Source organism: Lepisosteus oculatus, chromosome 12 (assembly GCF_040954835.1).
Source record: "Lepisosteus oculatus isolate fLepOcu1 chromosome 12, fLepOcu1.hap2, whole genome shotgun sequence".
Lineage (NCBI taxonomy): Eukaryota > Metazoa > Chordata > Actinopteri > Semionotiformes > Lepisosteidae > Lepisosteus > Lepisosteus oculatus.
In genome coordinates, this window is record NC_090707.1 from 21,961,351 (window position 1) to 21,982,618 (window position 21,268).

The 21,268-nt window shown below is 36.5% G+C and overlaps 1 protein-coding gene across 5 annotated transcripts in view; it reads right to left on the bottom strand.

Annotated features, from left to right (window-relative positions):
- The window catches only part of hdac4 (histone deacetylase 4), a 254,039-nt gene extending 233,157 nt beyond the window's left edge, over window positions 1-20,882 (bottom strand). For 4 of the 5 annotated variants that reach the window (XM_015359242.2, XM_015359241.2, XM_015359240.2 and 1 more), the window contains exons 1-2: window positions 20,789-20,882; window positions 910-1,196 (exon numbers count right to left, since the gene is read on the bottom strand). In XM_015359242.2, the coding sequence (XP_015214728.1) occupies window positions 910-931 (22 nt within the window). In that variant the 5' untranslated portion in view covers window positions 932-1,196; window positions 20,789-20,882. Of the gene's footprint in view, window positions 1-909; window positions 1,197-20,784 lie in introns of all 5 variants that reach the window. The other variant, XM_015359239.2, reaches the window with a different exon arrangement.
- Window positions 20,883-21,268: the final 386 nt, after the last annotated feature.

Consider the following 21,268-nt stretch of genomic DNA (forward strand, 5'->3'; position numbering starts at 1 on the left):
AGTGAAACTTAATAAATATAATGTGTGTTGTCCATTTTAATGCCTGGGGTGATACAGACTAAATATCTATCCCACAATAAAATATGCTCCATTGTACTCAGACCAATACAGAAACATATGTCTTGCAGACATTATGCAAACAAAAGATTTGTACAGTTTTCACCAAACATGAGAAACAGAGCACAGAAACGGTACAGATCATAAAAACAAAAAATATTTTTTTGTATAAATGCAATAAAAGATCTTTATCTACTTTACTGTTTTGAGAGAAAATTATAAAAAGGCTACCAAACCAGAAACAATTGTATTCAATTAACCAATTGGTATTGGAGAATAGCGTACTGGGTTACGTCTACACTGTAACTTGCATGTGGAGTTTCAAAGCGCAACAAACCACAAGCACTTTGCTTCAAAATGCCAATGAAATGATTTAAAGCACAAGTGCAATTACACAAATTTAAAAACATGAACAAAAGAGGCCCCTTACTTTGTAGCACACCCCTTGGTTTGTCATTAGCATAAGCTCACTGCTAAACCAAATGTAAAACCCATCTTGTGTCAAAGAGGCACGTGTTTCACATCAACAAGGCATTTCTGTATTCATAAGAAATTAAGGATGAAAGTAACGATGATAAAAAAAGGATTATATGTGCTTGTAATGATCTTCACTAATGATAGAAACACTAACATGGGAACAAGTAATAGGTTTATTTAGGTGTGACCCGAAGAAGGCTCCATGGCCGAATCGTTGCGCTTTCTTTCTTCTCATTTCAGCATGGAATAAACCTATCACTTGTTCCTTTGCAGCCTACGCATGCTGACGCAGTTGCCAACCTGAAACACTAACATGTTAACTTAATAGAATGTGACATTTGGGAAGCCAAGGTCAGCACAGGAGGGAAGTCTTACCTGGATGGTTTTTGGAGCTCATTGTAGAGGTTGTGTCCTGTAGACTGCTGATTCCACTGTGAGGGCAACCTTTAGAGTGGACGGGGGCAGGGGAAGGGGGAGCAGCCCAGCAGACAAGATAACCTCAGAGAGCCTCAGTGCTCCTTGGAGACATAGGAGGTGGACACCATCCGCTGTATAAACTCCAAAGAGACGTCGTCCTCAGCGCACTGGTAATCCGCTCCAAGTAAAAACAGTCCAAGGACTGCCTTTGTTTTAAATTTTGGACCGTTTTCACAACTGCTAACCTGCATTCAGAAAAACAGAGAAATAAACTGGGTTAAGAGAGTGGGGATTTAAATATATACACCTTCATTGAACATTAAGTTAATTGAAAACAAATCTGTATTTACAGTGACAATCCACAGAGTACCCATATACAGAGCAGGGAGTTTAACTGGAGCAATCTGAGTGAAGTACCTTGCTGACGGTATAACAGCAGATCCTCAGCAAAGATGCAAACTCACAACCAGTCCCAAATTCCAAGCCCATTTGCCTTAAAAAAATGGATACCATAGTACTCCTTTTCTCATATGGCAAACTGCATCTTGCTTTTTTCGGATGATGCTTCAAATAGGAATACTATACTTTTTTTTTCTTTTGACATGCAATAAGAACCAGTTCATCTTTTTTTGTGCCAGGGGATGAACAAAAGTGTTAAAGTTATGAAAAATATTGTGACAACCCCTTTTATCTTTACTAGACCCTTTAGCGGCTACTTAAATTATTTTGGATCCTAAGCTTTTTAAAAAAAATAATTAGAACTTACTGGAGCCGCTCTATAGTTTATTATAATTTTTTATTATTTATTATTATTATTATTATTACTATTAAAATACTTTTTCGGCACAATCACATTTAAATTGCATCTCCAGGGATCAATCACAACATATGAAGAGGTACACCATAAAGACTGAATTAATTGCAACATCTGTGCCCAGTCAAGTGACTAAGGTGCACATTTTCAATTCATTCTTGTAGAATATTACTGAAAGTTTGTTAATTTTGGAACTTCTGCATATTTGAGTAAAAAAATATTTTATGATGAACGGTTTGGGGTGTATTTAAGAACTGGTTCAGAAGAGCGTATCTTTCTAATTTTTCCAAACTCACAACATACACATTATCTATCCTTCGTACCAACAAAAAAATAATTTCAACTAAGACTTAAAATCCAAATGTGTTTTTACAAATCTAAAAAGGTAATACTGCATATGTGGCACAGTAACACAGGACTGGGCAAAGAGGACCACACTTCAGCAATTTCAGATCAGCACCCTTAGACATGGAAACAAGTTAGAATTGTCAGAACATTCCTTCATAAAACCAATCTTTAGCTTTCCACACGTTTTAAACCTCTAATATAAAGAGATTGACCTGGTTGGTCTGTTGCACTTGAGAACCAAGACTGGGATTCCTGTTCTAAGGCATTAGAACTACATTTGGTAACAAAAACATGTTACTGTTTAAACTTTCACAAATAAATATGGACATCCACTGCACTGAATCTTGTAAATGAATTGTAGATCCTACTTTACTAAGAAACTAAAATGTTCATTAAAATATATATTCTATACTGTACTGGGACAAACTGGAAGGAAGTTTAAAACAAAAAGTTATTTAGAAGTATTTGTTGCACACAGAGTCACCTCAGATATTTTAAGGTGTAGGTAAAGGGACATTTAAAGGCCATTAGTTTTCATCAGTGTAAAAAAAAAGTATTGTAAAACAGTTAACTAAACTATCCATGACCACATTTGAACTATTTTAAAATGACAACAGCACTGTAACATCTAATCAGATACATTGCATATATCTGCAGAGAGCAAAAGTACGGTGTGCTGAGCAACACGTTCCAAGGTAATTACCAGTAAATACGAAAACAAATAAATTTGTTTCAAAAGAGGGAATACAATACTTCCATGTCCTCTGTGCATTGCAAGTACTCAGCACTGACAGATTTGACAGGCAAACAACGAGCTCACAATCAGCTCAGAATTTAGTGATGGCTCTGCAAAGCTGCCTGCATGAATAGCTTCTGACAGCTTAGCACTGTTATGTAACAGTAAACATCTGCTTATTTCTAGAGGGGGATGAAGCCTCTTGTTCGTTACTGATGCACTCTTCTTTACTTACCCATCACGCTTCCTCTCATTACTGAAACGAAACAAGCCACTGTGCAAGATGTATAGCAAAATTTGTAAAAAAAAACAACAACAGACAATCTTAATATCTACGTGAAGGAAAAATGCTCAGTACAATGCCAGAATACCTGGTCTTCCATGCATTTGGACTGTGAATGAACTAACAGTATACAAACCAGAAAATGTACATTTAACAATATAGCAATGTTGCATTTAGTCGTATTCACTATGACTGTCTGTGTAACTATTTTCAGAAAATATTTTGATAGAGACTCAAACCGGTTAATGTCGATGAATGCTAAAAAGTTCAACGAAACATCCACTGTCCTATGAAACTTCTACTAACTTCCACAGAACAACACTGTATGACCTATACAGTATATTCATATGATTATACTATGTAATCTAATAAGATTTATGATTGTTAAACGTTCTGTAAAGCTCACTACACAGTACAGGTACTAAACAGTGGGAATTTTAAACCTTGCAGCTCCTTGAAAAGAAGTGAAAAGAAATTTGGCGATATTCAATACATTCAGTAATTTTCTAAGGATTATTTTATGTACTTCAATATTACAGCGCACATTTCAGAACTGTAGGGCAGTGGAAGTACACCCTCTATTAGAACAATTTGTTATAGTTTAGCAGTTCCTTTAAGATAATATTGAAAATGAAAAATGAAATGCATTATCAAAAAGGTACTTTTTATTAAACTCTAGAGCAATACCTGTTCAAAGTAGTTTTGCATTTCACTCAATACTAAAGCAAATCAAAACATTACCTGACTGAAACAATGAAAATGATTGTTATTTTTACAAAAAATTTTACAAAAACTATGAATCTGTTGATACTGTTTATATATATATATTGCAAGTGTACCCTAGAGTAATCTACATGTATTTATGAAGCTACTGCAAACTTAAGCTGCTGCATTAATTCCTTCAACATTTATTATTTTTAATGTAACATTTGCCTCCAATTTAAAATGACAAGATAATTGAGTGTGGTTGTGGGTAGCCACTGGGAGTTGTTTGTGCAAACAGTTGCCCAAGGTGTGGTTAAAAGCATTGTATCTACTCACTGTATCTACTCATTTTTGTATATTTTTTCATTTATTCTGATTAAGCCATGTGCAAACAAAATTACCAACAACAACACAACCCATGATTTAATTTTACCTATATAACATTTAAAAACATAAACTGTTAAAAATACTCTTGGGACTCATATTTCTTTATCACATGCCCAGGCTAGATTCAGAATTCACATGGCATCTGCATTTGTTGGCTAAGCTATGGTTGAGTTTGGGGATGACCTTACCGTGTCACCTAGTGATTTTTCTACCTGCTTCTCCATGATTGCAGTAGTCTTTAAGAGGACCTTGCCTTTAATGAAGAATTATTGGGGTTAACATGTTCTAATTATTTTTAAAGGTCAAATCCTTTAAACAAGGATTGAAAAGAAAAGGAAAACTGATCCTGTGAAACAATTAGCCTAACACCTCCGAGATATTTTATTAAAAGCTGATTTTTCCATCCTCACTACATACCAAATGCACAAATCCATATTCTTACCGGAGCCACAGTTAAAATTCTTAATTTTCAAAAACTAACTTTCCTGTTCATGCCAAAAGATTCTGCAAAAGGTTATCAGCTTTTAAACGTGGACTGTACAAATGCATAGAAGTATGTTAAATGATGTAATCCAGATTCCATCATTGTCTTATACTGTAGAATTTATTATATAAACTCTACACAGCATAGTAACATTCTGCATGCCATACAAAATTAGAAAATAAATGTTTATAATAAACAAAAACAAAAGACTATTCTCAAAGCTATATTATTTAATGTTTAATTTTAAGAAAAGGCAAAACCCCCCAAAAAGATGATGACAAGTACTTTTTACATCTCAAATAAATCCCCAGGCAATCTCTGACATATTAATGACTGGTGTTTACAAGCAGTCAATAAATCAATGTTCATACTTGGGTAAACAGATGCATTAAGTGAGATAGTTGAGAACTGGACAGATAAACACAGACTAGTTTAATGTATAATCTGAGCAGTGATCTAAAGATAGTTCATTTGCACACTATACAAAGACAATACACACATGCAAATGGACCTCCTCAACAGAAAAACACAAAAGAAATGTCTGCTGTGTCTCATTACTTGAAAATTTTAATTATGTTTTAATAGTCTGTAATAATTTAATTTCTTGATTTAGGACTCGGTGTGATTTAAAGAAACTACGACTGTCAGCACTTCATAATATTTGAGTTGTGCCGTTTTTTCAGCTAGAAAAAGAGCATGTGTCCATATTTAATAACTGATCATCTCCCTTACATTACATAAAAATATAGGTACTTTTAATTACATTTGATAATTCACTGTAATACTCCGATAACACTGATGGGCTAATTTAAAAAAAGTAAACTTTCTATTAAAAGCAAACATCTAGTCACGGTTATTTACATTTTCTCTAATAATACTAATAATTGAAATAATAATTACCAAAAGAGAACGGCAGTTATACAATGGAGCTAAATCATTCCATAGTTTCCAGTCAAATATCTTATATAGCTCTCATGGTTAGGAAACAGTACCAACATAACACCAGAAGTGGAACATATCTGAGGTCTTAACACAAGTAAGAATTCCAATTGAAGCTAGACTGTGGGAGTAAGGAACTAATGATTCTTCCATGTTGTTGAAGCTCATACCCTGGTTTCTTTAAAGAAACAGCTGGATGAGATCCTTGTATCAATTAACTACTAAGTAGCAAAGGGGCCAGATGGGTCAATGTCAATGTCCTCCTTTCCTTTGTAACTGTTTTTATGTTATGTCCAAACTAACAAAAACTTTCAACAGAGATATTTCAACTCAATCCTAATACATCATGATACTATTTTGCACCCGCAATATGACTATCATCATGAAAAACATAATATATATAATTTTTAATATATATAAATATATAAATTTTAATATAATCAGAATCTTCAAAAATCTGATCGCAGCAACTCAATGTAAACTACTCATGCAAATATTTAGTATAAGTTGTTCCTTCCTGAATACATACAGTATAATGCTTAGGCTACTTTTGGTAAACAAAATGTAGATCTGTCACGATTAACTATTAACTCAAAATGGTTAACATTTCAGTAGAGGGACAACACAGAACTGAGTTTCTGGAACTGCAACAATGAAAAGAGGAAAATAATACAGAATGTCTTCATATTTTTGATTGTAGTGTGTGTGTGAGGCACAATCCAACAATGTAGAACAATGATGACACAAATTAAGTTGGTTTAAAGCAAAAAAAAACAGACCCACAAACATGTAGAACACAACACTGGATCAAAATGTATCCACTAAAAGGACAGAGAAAACTAAAGTACATAAAAAGCCAGTCCACATATAGAATAATACTCACCTACAGGATTATGTTACATAGGTCTAAATCTGAAAGACACTTTCCCCAAACTGATTAAAATAAGGAATCCAGGCCACAGTGCAGGTCAGCACATTCTATGAACTCTTAGGATCACTCTACACGAGTAATTCAATTTCTTTTTAAAGCACTACTCCAACTTGCTCCATGAGAGCTGAATGTTAGAACAGGTTTTATTGACAACCACTCCTACAAGCTGCTACACTTGTCACCACAAATTGCATCTAATAATGTATCCAACCCCTACGTGCACAAATGGATTAGGAAAAATGCACACCATAAACCTAGCAAACGCCACAGTTCACAAAATCTTTCCGAAGCACTGTGCAGTACAGCATTGCCTTGCTTAGCAATGTATGCTCATCCATAGTGTACTTTGTCCTGAACATGAATTACTCCAAATACACCTGTATAAAAGCAGAATGTCTGTGTATGACGCACAAACAAGCCAAGTGGAAACACCAAGGCCACACTCAGCGCTGGCTGTAGTTTTGCATCCTGCTACTTTTTCTGCCAAAGCAAAAATGCAATGAAAAGCATGCAGCCAATGAAAACCACAAAGACCCAGCCTTGTTGACATAGTATGCAGTAATTCAGTCTCACAACCTGAAGGCTGCGAGCTCCATCCTTACACAGGGCAGCAACACATTCTACCAAATGGACTTGAAGGGCCACAAGGCCTCCTCTTACTTGTACGTTTCTCCCGTTCTTTAAAACGGGAGTGAGAGTGTGGCACACCCATGTTTACTGTATGGCCAGTGCCATTGGTAATCACTCATCAAAAAGAACTCTAAAGCCACTCAGGATGACCTACAGATCTTGGCTCATTCTCCCATCAGTCTCCCACCACTGCCAAATTGGAGGATTGGAGCAATGAAGGCAGTGTTTAATCTATGCAAGCTCTGACTAAATGCACGGGCGCATAGCCAAATGTTATTTATTTCTATAACTATTATTTAAAAATAAAAATAAACTCTTGTGTACAAATGGATTTTAAATTTTAAATCTTATCACTAAAGCCAATACTGATAGATCAATGAAGCCTTCATACGTTATAATAATAATTGCTTACACTTATATAGTGTTTTTCTGGACACTCCACTCAAAGTGCTTTACAGATAATGGGGACACCCCTCCACCACCACCAATGTGCAGCATCCACCTGGATGATACGATGGCAGCCATTGAGCGCCAGAACGTTCACCACAGATCAGCTATCAGTGGGGAGGAGAACAGAGTGATGAAGCCAATTCATAGATGGGGATTATTAGGAGGCCAAGATTGATAAGAGCCAATGGGAAATTTGGCCAGGACGCTGGGGTTACACCCCTACTCTTTTCGAGAAACACCCTGGGTTTTTTAATGACCACAGAGAGTCAGGACCTCGGTTTTACATCTAATCCAAAGGACAGCGCCGTCACTATACTGGGGCATTAGGACGCACATAGACCGCAAGATGAGCACCCCTTCTGGCCCCACTAACACCACTACCAGCAGCAACCTTAGTTTTTCCCAGGAGGTCTCCCATCCAGGCAATGTCCAGGCTCATTCCTGCTCAGCTTCAGTGTGTTGCCAGTTGTGAGTTGCAGGGTGATATGGCTGCTGGCTCATGTTGCTCATATGTAAGAAATAACACTCTTAGGAAGGCATCCCCGTTGAACCCAGGATATAGCTGACTCTCTGAGCGCTGATTCCCACAGCACTCCTTTCCCTAGAACACATCCTCAGCACTAAACAGCACAATAAAGGTCAGGACTGCATCTCAACAGTGACAGCAATAAACAAAGTAAGGTATATGAAATGCAGTTTTACCGAACGTGAACCTGCAAGCGAACGCTAAGCTATGATCAGAACACATTCTATAAATATTCCATTATTCTACAGGTTGAAAGGAGGGATTTAATACACTTTGCAGAGAGATCTGGGTTATGCTTAATCATTAATTCACCTGAATCCAGTTGAGACCAAATGAACTGAGGTGCATAGAAAGATATCAAAGTGTTCTTTTAAAAAATAAAAACCATTTCCACCAGTATATGCGAACATGATTTTACATGTATACTTTTTATTCATTGTAAATTTAACAATTCTTTACAATTTTATCTGACCAGCAGACATCCTGCAGATAAAAGCTGGAGGAAAAAGAAACTGCACATTGTAGGACATAGCTCTCACAAAATTAAATCAATTTGTTTCTCCTAATGCATGCATGTAGGGGGAATGACCAACATTTGTTAGGAACTTTTTAAGAGCTTTAGGTGGGAGTGGTTTTCCTTCCCTAGCAACAGAAATAAATATTACAGCATACTGTAAAATATCCTACAATACCCTACAAAAACACAGAACATTACCAGTAGTGTCATATCACTTGAATCCCCCTTTTCACCACTGTATCTCTACTGGATTTTATTCAGATTAACAATTGAAGATTTTCAGAAGGTAATTATTCTTAACTGAAGCGTGACTGAAATACCGATCATTTAAATCAGCTCCATTATTGACTGGTCTCCAATTAAAAAATAAAAAGCAAGTTAAAAATTAGAATCTGGAAGCAGCTCTGACTAAATACAATAGGACAATACATGTCAGTGGAGTTTAACTTCCATTTAATTGCTTCAGGAAGAATATATACTGGTAAACCTCAGTACATTGACATTTTGAATGAATTAGTGCTCATGAAGACCAACTTATCGCACACAATATCCAGTACAGTAGATTTTCTGAGTAATCCACACTGGCTTTGGTAGTATACTAAAAATGAGTTTTTATGTAAAATGTCCTTGTTACTACATGCCCCACACTGTCCTGTAGATTGGCAAATCTTACACCTATACCCTGGTGTCCTGCAACCTTGTGGGCTTTAACAATTCCCAGCCTAAAACAATATGCTTCTTCAAGGAAGGAGGCCTTAAAAGAAGCAGGTGAGAATGTTTTTAATCAATTCCCACCTTACTTTTTATCATTTGCCTTTCCATTGTAGAGTGCATTCCAGTTCATGTACCACTGACACTTCATCACCAATCTCTGAACGTAAGGTAAGCTTCCCGTTTTGTGCTTCACATTACCATGATCTGGTTCATCTGACTATTATTGGATCTGTATTTTTGTGTTGACATTGGATTTAAGATTCTTCTTTCTTGGTTGACCATGTGTATTTTTAACAAAAGTGACAAAAATCATAAATGTTGCACTTTTTAACTTAACGTAAATGGTGTTGTATTGCCCCCCCCCTCACATAACAGAAATGGTCTTAATTTATCAACAACCGACAATTACATAATGTAAGAAAGGTTATAAACTGTCCATCTATCTCATTTCGCTAAATTACTATTTGGGTAAATTAGCATTTAGAGCTCTCATCAATTTCCACACGAGCACAATGAAAATACCGCCAAATAAATCAACAAGCGAGCATCTCCCCAGCTCAACAAGCTGAAGGTCAGCTTTCTAAACAAACATTATTCATGACAAAATAAACAAAGGAATAATCCTCTTGCGAAATTTGCACCTCTTATGAATACAATTTACACCCTCACAGACAAAAATTGCAGTGTTCAATTTAATTTAAGAGTAGTATCAGCTCTAAAGCAATCAGTGGGTTAAAAAGGATTACTTGTAGATAGTTTTATGTTAACAGAGCCTTCAGCAGTATATGGCTGTCAGACTCAGCATAAGTGAATAGTTCTATTTATAGTTTCTATAGTGCTTTTTATTCCAAAGATACTTAAAACTATTTACATGTAAGGTAGAACCCACTTTATCCGCCAAGGTACTGCTGCAGTCAACTGGGTGTTACATGGTAATTATTACAGTGCCTTCCATAGGTAATGGGACAGTGAAGCCAAAATTGCTATTGTTCGCTGTACAGTATACTCATGCACTTCAGATTTAAGATGAAAAGACACATATGAGGCAAAAGTACACAGAATGTTGCCTTTTATTTCTGGCTATTCCTGCATATTCATGTTGAACTATTTAGAATAATAATTCTGCATTGCATGCCCCCATTTAGTTTTGGTCTAAATTAACAATTTTACGTAGTAGTAAACATAGTATTAGTTTTATATGAAATTTAATACTGTCTATAATGACTTGTTTTACAAGCTAGATTTATCATGTTAGTGTGTTTTAATTTTTTTAGCAAAAATGCCTTGTTAAAAAGCATCATGTACCTATACCAGAAAGAACAAAATGTTCTTTGTAGAGTGCATGGACATACTGTAAACTTGTATGTTCTCGCACTTTTTTTTGTGGTGCTGCTTTTGTACTGCTGTCAGTAGTAAGGATAGTTATAGGCACATACTGGAACACAAACAGAACTAAAGATGCATATTCCAACAATTTTACATGCTGTATATAGAGCCTTATTTTTCATGTATTATATCTGAAAGAGTGCATTCAATAAGTTAAATCAGAACTACCTGCTATACTGCAGCTCCTAAATATCAGCAAAAATAATGAGAAATATACTGCATTCTACAAAACCATTTACAGTTTCAAGAAAAGGTTTATCTGATTACCACATGCACACCTTTCTTGTTTGATATCATCATGTTTCTTTTTGAAATGCTAAATAGACCAGAAAGAATCTTAAAGTCTTATGCAGTGATGTCTAATTTAGATAGCAAAACCTGCTTGCAGCACACTAAGCATGTATTGTAAGTCAAAAAAAAACCTTTGACACCCTGTCATCTTAATTGGTAGATTGAAACCTCATAGATCTGTCTGTTTTATATGAACAAACAGAGGTAATTTCCACCCTGAAAAGTAAAAAGAAAGCAGAAAAAACATTTCAGATGATGAGCCTTCTTAAAATGCATGACAGAACAAGGGAAAGAGCTTAACTATGAGGCAAAGTGATAGGGTGGACAAAAAGAAAACCTATGAAAACAGAGGGCAAGGTGGGAAACAGAGTAGTGAGATGGAAAGCAGGGCAAGGAATTAAAAGGAAATGGATAAGGCAGCAACTTACAATTGAATGAGAAGTTTAAGAAAGAAATCGATAAGTGCCACAGAAATGCACAGATCAAGTTTATGGAACATTTTTGGCTTGTCATGTATTTGTGGTGTAGGAATCTGTGAGTCCCAGTGAAAGGACATGGACAGAAACACCACTGTAATTGTAATTGACTGGGAGGGGTAAATGAAGATTCAGATCACTTTATTAGCCATATACAATTTCTTGCATTAGGAATTTGTCTTTTCGCATACCCCAGCTTGCTCTCCATGAGACACAAAGGCACACAGATGGGGAGAGAGAAGCTTGGGTTCAGGGAGCAGGGTCAGCCATTTATACGGCGCCTCTGTAGCAGCTGGGGTTAAGGGCCTTGCTCAGGGGCCCAATGGAGTAGGATTCCTCTGCCGTCCATGGGATTTGAACAGGCAACCTTCCAGCCACAGGCTCAGATCCTTAGCCACAGTGTCACACTTCGCCCCTTAATGGGAACTTGGCATGGAAAATTCTTCAGTCCTGATTGCTGTGGCATGTTCTCTGAAAGGGTCAGCCATCTTCCAGTTTTGCCAAGGTGAATGATATGGGACTTCTTACACGAGAGCCTATAAATGAGATTGCTGGACAAACACAATGCCCATTAAGTGATCATGAGATGGCCAGAAGAGCCATGCATGGCTCCAAGTTAAAGGTAATTCTTTCAAAAAGGAAAATGTTGGTTGGTAACCTTGACAGTACAAAAGAGTGACATTTCCATAAAAAAGCCAGATTTTCTACTTTGGCCATTAGGTTTGTATTACTATTAGGTTTTTTATTCTATGGTCATATTTACAGTCTAATTATTACACTTAAAAGAAAGCTTACCTTAAATTAGATACTTTGCCATATTTTTCACATTTATAATGAATAACATTTAACCCAGTTAAATAACATAATGTACTGTTTAAACTTATAAAACATAAATCTAAAGTCTAAAATATGGCTTAGAAGTTTAGTAAATCATTATGAATAAATTAGGCAGAATTTACAAGTTGCGAACTAGGAATAGATGATAGTCAATAGAAGAACAATGATTAAACTTCAAAAACAATGTTAAACGCTCAAAATGAATTAATCCTTAAAGCAATTAAGCACGAAGTCTAGGAAAATATGGCCTAGATGGTTTAAGGGGGGAAACTGAGAAATTAAGATAAAAAATTAGAAGGCAGCAGCAAAGGAGTTTGACAAAAGACTCAAAGACAGAACAAAATGAGCTACTGGTGCAGCTGAAAAGAAGACTTGATCATTCCTAAGAGGGCGACAGAAAAAAGTGCAACAGGGGAAAAAAATAACACAACAGTAAGTACAACTGCAAAACAGGAGTAAATAGTTAAGTAGATAAGGACAGATGGGCAAGTAAACATGGTAAATTAATACTTATTTTTCCCTTTTGAAATTTACAATCACCCATTAGTTTTATTACAGTATATACCCAAACTATTCAGAATTGCCAATTGCACATATTTATCTCTCTTCAGCTCACAACCTGGTAACTACTCCTGTTGGAAACATGAGGATGCAGAAGCAGATTCCTCCATCTTGTTCATCCTTAAAATCAGTCACCTTTTTATACAGTACCTCACAGTCTATACAACCCCATAGTGAGCTCTTATTGAGGTGAGGCAAATCTCTCAGCAACAGCACTGCAAGACCACAAGGGCATTGGAAGCCCTAGAGGCCAGTCTGTCACTGAGACCCAGGAAACTCCTGGCCGGCTAATCCCGGCCTATCCTCAGGGTATTCAGGTAATTGGTCACCACCACTTGTGCAATCCTTGTCAAAGTTGGGATTTTATGTAAAGTAATAGGAAGTTCAATTTTTGTGTGTACTTTTTGAGGACTCTTGTACAAATCAAGCATGTCAGCTTTCCTTTTTCTCCTCTTCTTCTCTTGTGCCACACTGTTGTTTTTACTTTTCTTCATTAACCGAATTCCAAGGTCGGCATTATTGTTCAAAAATGTCCATTTGAGATCGTAACAGTTTAGAGTTGTACAGTTTCGGTGTGACCAACAGTGCTTCAGACACTGAGGTTGCTCCAAAATTCGTATGACAACTTTGGGAGGACGTGTGTACAGGTTTTACAGTGTAATTCGTTTTTTTTTCTCTCACCATTTTCATGCAAAGACACAGCGTTGTCAAAGTAGATCAGTTACAACATCAAACAAGGGCACTGTGCTTAGATGGAGGTAGAGAACCACTAAGAGCGCTATGTAGATGGTACTGATAAATGAAAACCATGAGGTGCACCTTTATTACATGAGGGCTATCCAGCGTTAGACAAGACATGAATTGAATTCCAGCCTATTGCTTTCAATGATACCCCAACCCTAACCATTCAGCGTTACTTCCGTCACTAGTAAAGTTATTTAGACAACATTTAACAGATTACTTAAAAAAACATGATATTAAGATACAGGATTTAAAATGAAGAATATTGAACTTGCAAGAATTCTTCAAAAAAGCAACATAGCCAGGAGATAACACTAAAGCATAAGACATAATAGATTAATCAAAAGCTTTCTAAAAATCAAAAATCTAAAAGTATTGATTCTCATAATAAAAGGTACTGGAATCCAAAGTAATTAACTGTTAACTATTTAAAAGGAAACAGCCTACAATCCTTATACACATAACCTCTCTTTGGACATAAAGGAATAAAGAATCTATGTCATTCCTGACCTACTGAATATCAAAGATTTAGATTCCAGTATAGCTGGAACAACAGTTAGCATTGATTTACAGCTCATATAAAGGGAGCAGCAAAGGAACGCCAAAAAGAAAATCATAGATTGGGCAGATATTGCAATTGAATTTTAACATTGATGAGTGCAAAATTAATCTGATGCACTGTTTTAACAGGCTATAACATGTTGCAAAACAGGACAGCCTGGATTATTTAAATCTGTCTTTAATTATTTAAAGACAGATTTAAACAAAAGCTTTTCAATTAACTTAAAAACACAAATGGCTTAAAAGATCAATTTATGGGAGAACTGCGATATACAAAAGCCTTACACATTAATATGACTTTTGTTTTAATTTATTAGATCACAACACCACATTCCCTTCTCATAGCTGTACATATGTAAGCTTAGCGGCTCTTCTGGAAGTCTTGAATAAAAATCAGCAGTGACAGACTTCACATATAATTAGGCTAAAACAATAATGACATGTGGCTGAGGCAAAGCCTACAGTAAATAAAAATTATCAACGGAATTAAAATCTCTAAAATACCAACTGTTAAACAGTGGCTACTTTTCATATTTAATTGACCATGTGTAATTCATACTGTAACCATGATTTGCAGCAATATATATTATGGAACATCACAGTTCAAAGAGAAGGAATCTACTGTAACAGCATTTGCTGAACAGCCTTCTACCACAAAAAACACACAAGGGGGAAGCCTGGGGACAAAACTCCAAAAGTCGGTCACAGACATAGCCTGTATTCATTTTATATGTTTTGAAAGGTAAGGAATCGGTTGATGGGGAACTCTTTAAGCCCATTGCTATAGTTTTAGCACTCATGTCATCAGGTCTAAGGATACGGTTGTCTGAACCTATTGTTATTGAGGGCAGTTTTCAATCCTACATAAAGAAGCACCACAGAGATGCCACGAAATGGAGCACAGAAACAAGTGGACCAGTACAAATTAAACAAACTTAAAATGGTCGGCCAAGGGTGACAGAAGACGTGGGTCTTCAGAAATACTGCATGTTATACTGCAAACTTTTTATCCCAATTTGTGTTTTTGGAAGAGACAAAAAAACTAATTTCTGAAAATTAAAATATCAGTAAAAGTCAGTGTGGTTTTCCTGTTATAGATGTATGATATTTTAGACAATTAAGGATCGTCAAACAGAATCTTGTTTAAGAGCTCATTCATGACTAACCACAATACACAGGAGTAACTGACAGCAGCATGAAGCACTAAATCACCTCATTAGTGAAAACAGATGGGGCACAGGTGATCCAACTTGGTGAAAGTCAAGAAGGAACAGTAACAGTAAGCAGGGTATCCTTCCCATCAAGAGGATTCTAACAGTGATGTTGTGGATCTGCTAAATGCTGGACATGACCCCAAATGAATATTTGTGGAAAGACAAACTACCACCTAGATGGTAAGATACCACTGAAGAGAGACACACTTGTCCAGCCTCTATGAAAGAGTGAGAGAGAATCTCACAAGACAGCATCTGCAGCCCGATGCAGAGCACACATCACCGTGCACAGTTTGCACGGCTTCCACGCATAGCCACAAACACTACTAGCCTAATCACTTTCACAGCAGAACCCATGTTGATCCATGTATGTTGATCAGCACAATCAATTTAACTACTATCTGTCATGTCTGTTTTTCCCCTTAACTAATATACTTACATCTGTTGTTAAGATATTGGTTATTTTTCTGGATGAGACATCAAACATTCAACATTCTCAGAAACAGGACACCAGAACAGAAAATCTGTGTCACGTGATTTTAATTGCGCTGCTCTCAAGGGTTAGAGAACATGTGTTACATTAGCAAGCTTGAGTCACAGTACCAGTGTCAGGCTTTAATAATAAAAACAATTGTGTAAACGTATTATAAGGGTCTGGCAAGGTTTTGTCTGCAACATCATTTTTTGCTTTGCTAATGTGGAAAATTGTATTGCAGAACATTGCGTTTGCATCACTTAAGGCTTTCAACACTAAGAGCCGAGATAAAGTTAACCACTATTTATATTTAACTCCACTATCCAAACCACCCCAACCTTTGTGTTCATCATTACGATTGTAGAAAATCCCCATACTGATCCAAAAGACACACATTTATTTTGCCCCCTTTTCTATAATTTAAAACAGATGTTAAGTACACCTAAATATCAAACGTTGCATTATTAAAATTGAACAGGATTCATGTTTATGCCACTTATGTCTACATTATTGAGACATATTCTCACAGTAATGCATTACCTAACAAGGTCTTAGCAGGTTCCTAAATATTTACAAAGAAACACATCCGATCATGTATTTTTAGCTTTCAACCTTCACCTGATGTTTGTAGTTGCACTTAAAATAAACTATTTTGTTTAAACCAACAAACGTCAGCTAATTAAGGCACTACACCATAGTACCTTAAGTCAGGATTTGAAAAGTTTTGTAATTGTTGTTTTTTTAATTAGGAATGAATGCATTACTCCAGTATGCCATGTAAAGATAGGAAAAAAAACATGTTATACTAAAAACATTTACACTTAAATTCAGAGTTTTTCATTTTTACACTTACTATACATTCAGTGTTTACAATGAAGACATTATGAGCAAACAGATAAAAATTAAACTTAGCATTGGGGTATGGGATTATGATTTTTTAAAAAGTTCCAAGAGGCACAATGGCCAAAAAGTTTATACTGCCCACTAATAACTCTAAATCTGCATTATTTACTTTTAAGCGAAAAACATTATATCCACAAAAACTAAATCCTGTAAACAATTTTGTGGCACTGTTCTACACACTTCAGTTTAAAATGTTCATGAAATCAAAAAAAAATTTGAATGTCTCAAACATTCCCTTTCTTTGGCAAAAAAAGCTATTTTCAGCAAAAACATAGAGGAAATAAGCATTTCAGCACTGCACAGTGTCTACTCTATAAAGGCTTTGAATTTATGTGGAAAGTTTAAACCTGTCAGAACAGCAGTTCAATTAAAGTATGCAGTTACAGCAACATCTCTTAACATATTGCCAATTCAATGTAAAAAAGTTTAGGTCATAATACTAATATTTACTGTACAGTATACACAAACAGCCTGAATTGTGTTACTCTGAAACCTTGTTTCTACGTGCAGAATCCTTTGACCTTGTCCCTGAGCCCACAAGCCATAGTGTTACTCATGGCAGATCAGTGATCATTACAAAACATTATAAACAACTGCTCTTTTAAACCGCTATCTGAAGTTGCCAAAATAATATGAATTTTGATAAGTCCTGACTCAGCACAAAGCAGTCTGAAGTAGTCCTACAAAAATAAACTATGCATCACTGGGTTAATTTGTTTTTATTATAAATAAAAGCTTCACAGGCTTTCTCTGAAGAGTTCAGAACAAAACAAGACCCTCTCTAACAAAAAACCTGGCCGTCTGAGCCTAATTTTTAAAAAAATAAAGTTTCTGAAACTGGCTGATTGGGCAAACCTAATTGGTCATTAGGTCTAAACAGACCATATCTGCTACAGTAAAGTACGCTTACTGCCTGCATTTTCTTAAAAACTTTCTTAGTTTTATTAAAGATTAATCCAATCAGAATTAGTCCATAAGAACATCTAAAAATATTAACACATATTAAGCTTTGCAAACAAAATACACAAAGTCTGTGTAAAAATGCTTTAGGAATTGTTCAATATGGTACCAGCTTTTAATTGAGTTACATGTATACTAATTCATTAAAAAAAAGAGAGAGACAGCAAAAGGCCCCTGGTTTTTCTAACCATACAGATCACATTCTAAAACCAAAAGGCTGTTATTCTCCAGTGTCTTGTTTTTTTTTAGCTAATTTTGTTTTAAATGTCCCCGTACCCCCCACCCCACCCCAATGTTTACTGTGCTAGACTGGCATAAGCCCAAACTTCTGATAGGATGTGAGACACACTACAGCAGACATTAGAGTCTATTATTAAACAGCAGTAAATGTTCATTATCTGCCTGAACGTAAAATTGATCCGCAATATCCTCAAATAGGTTTCAATTGTTATCCTAAACTATAAAAAGTAAATCACCTATTCCCAAAATGAAGTCATTATTTAAAGTCATACCCTTGTGCCAAGCTGTGTAAGGGATATAAAACATTTGTGTGGTGCCTGGAATTCATGAGTAACAAGTACTCTGGACTCCAAACAAGGCTGGCGTTAAATCCATAGCCAGTCATTATACAGCTGAGATCTTTGCCACAGTATCACACAATAAAACATTTAACAGCTCAATTCTCCTATACGGTGCGACATTCTCCACTGACTATACCGTTGCTTTTCTCACCTGTTCTTGGTTGTCTTTGGATGTCAACGCACAAAGAAAACGAGCTTTCATGAGGCTGTTTTTTATATACTTCAAAACCAGCTTTACGACATCCAATCGGAACAGCATATCCAATCTGTGAGAACAAGCTTGTGACTTTTATAAATAAAAGTTTTGTGTTGGCATGCCATTCGTTGAAAGACCTGCCGAGATAACTGTGCAAATCGATTAACACACTTTCAGTGCTCTGACAGCATAATTTATTTGAACATGGTGAACTCTACTTAAAAGAAGTGACTTTCAGTGTTGGAGCTATCTTTTTCAGAATAAAGGACAGGAAGGCGATGGTTAATTCAAACCACATTTTAAACGAAGTGGAGTAATTGTTTATTTAAAAAAAACAACTGTGATTAAAATAAATTTACAGCAGTAATTTGTAGAAGCCTATTTTCCCCAAGAACAGTCACATTTAATCCTGGTTCAACAGAGCGGGCTTTTCTCAGTTTTTGACATGGGACTGCAATAAAGACACCTAGAAAAAACGCAGACACAATGGCCCTCCAGGACCAGGACTCGATATGTAAAAGTTAGGATTTCCTCAATATTTGTTTTTTTTTTCTCTGGGCCAACACCGAATCAAACACCCACACCACAAAACACTGTCCTCAAGATGTTACAGTCATTCTGCAGACGGTCGATGAAAACGGGACTTTTTGCTGTACTGTTGCAGCTCCTGTGTAATGAGAAGGGCAGTAAATCTTATTTGCTCCTTACTTTTCAGAAATGTCGGGAGAGAAATATTTAACATATACTTGTCATTTCAACATTGACGAAATAAAGTTACGGGTCATCCCCATGGGCCACGTATAAATACACTTTATTTACCAATGTACTGCGCATCTCAAAGCAAATCGCCCAAATAAAAAATTAAGAGGGCTGAATACAAAGAACTGAAGTGTTCTTAGCCCACGAGTATCAATCAAACTTTCATTCATTCGTAAACTGTAGTCTGCGATCCGTGCTCAGTAACGTGATTCTAGAGCCGAGAGACAGCAACATGCTGCTGGCTACCTTATTGTAAGTTTTGGCACGTCCTACGATGCGCATAGTTACAGAATTTTTCTACAGATTTCCACAGTTGCTGTGTACAGCCAACATTGTCCTTCGCATGGGTTACCGTTACACGAAAAGGTACCTGCCATTTCTTAATGCATACCACAGACATGAAGGGATTCATGAAATCATACTTTTCCGTTGGTGCACATCACTGTAACGCTTTTGTTAAGACTACAGTCTGGCGGTGCGTGATCATTTCAGTACAGCCAGCAGTACACTGAAAACAGCCCAAATTCCATGTAAAAACTCCCCTTACTTTACGGTTGATAAACGCCTTGTATTCTCAATGTAAAGTGAAGAATTCGAAAAAACTGTACTGTATACATAATAAGATTTCAATTTAATAATCTTATTGAAAATAAGGACACTTTCCAAATGATTAATAGACCTTAAAACGCCTTTTTTTTCTCCATAAGACAACGTCTTAAAGCAACAATGATACACATCAAGGAGGTTATTATACTGTATGTGCACCAAATTGTAACTACCTGGTTGCTGTACAGACGCACAAAAATATTATTGTACCCTGATCCTTACAATCTGGGAGGGACAGCAGATTAAAAACAACCTACCCTCATTCACAAAAAAATACCGATGCACACTTTCAAAACCGCCCACTCAAATCATCCTTAATATGACTGGTTATTACAGATTTCCCCCCTTTTGGTTGCGAGCATTGATTGGCAAAGGTCTGTGTCAATCATTAAATCTGAGCAGTTACGCCCTCTCGATCCACCAGGAACACAACTCGTATTGTCATAGGCCAGACGGACGGCCAATTACGCGAATGAATCGCCAGACCGCCCAAACATGACGCCTATAGGCCGGCGTCTCTGTCCATCTTCCACTATCTGAGGCTCTTACCTGACACAGATTGGTCGATGTTCATTAACGACCGTTAAAATACCACCCATTCTCCCAAACATTCATGTTCGGTAGAACGGTAGCGATTCAGAAAAAAAAAATGTTGAACGTGAGTGCGACCAACTTAAATACGGTACAAAACACAGTTAAGATACTGCATACCTACCCACAGGCACACATTGTTTTGCTTTTTTTAATACAAACTTGTCACTCAGTGCTTGCTGTGAGCAGAGGCACTTGAAGAGGAGAACGCTACTTTGAATCAATGCTCACCTACCTGCCCCGGGAGGCGGTCACTCCAGTCTGAAAAAAGTAATGTATTTAATTCCCGTTGGAGAGTGCGCCAGCGAAGGAGTCACTCACTGACAGATTCCGCCATACTGGATTTTGGCAAGGGGGATCACGTGTCGCGCTCCTGCATTTGAGTGCGAGGCGGAGCTTAATCCCTACAGTGTCTGAAGACATCAGGCAGTGTTGCAGTAGGTGGTGTACTTTATTGTACCAGCGTTATTAATGTGCTCTTTGAGTGTTTATTGCTTATGTCTTGGTTTTCTCAAAATCACACGGTCATTGAAAGCAATTTTCTCAAAATATAAGAACGTCCCTACGTTTTTTCATACCACATTTCAGAGGATTATTTCTCAAAATAATTGGCGTTTGTTAGTTTTAAACGGGTTTCTAGAAACTAACATCTTTTTTGAATACCTGTGTAAAGCGGTTATTAGTTCTGAGCATAAGCTTAATTATGCATGTTTAC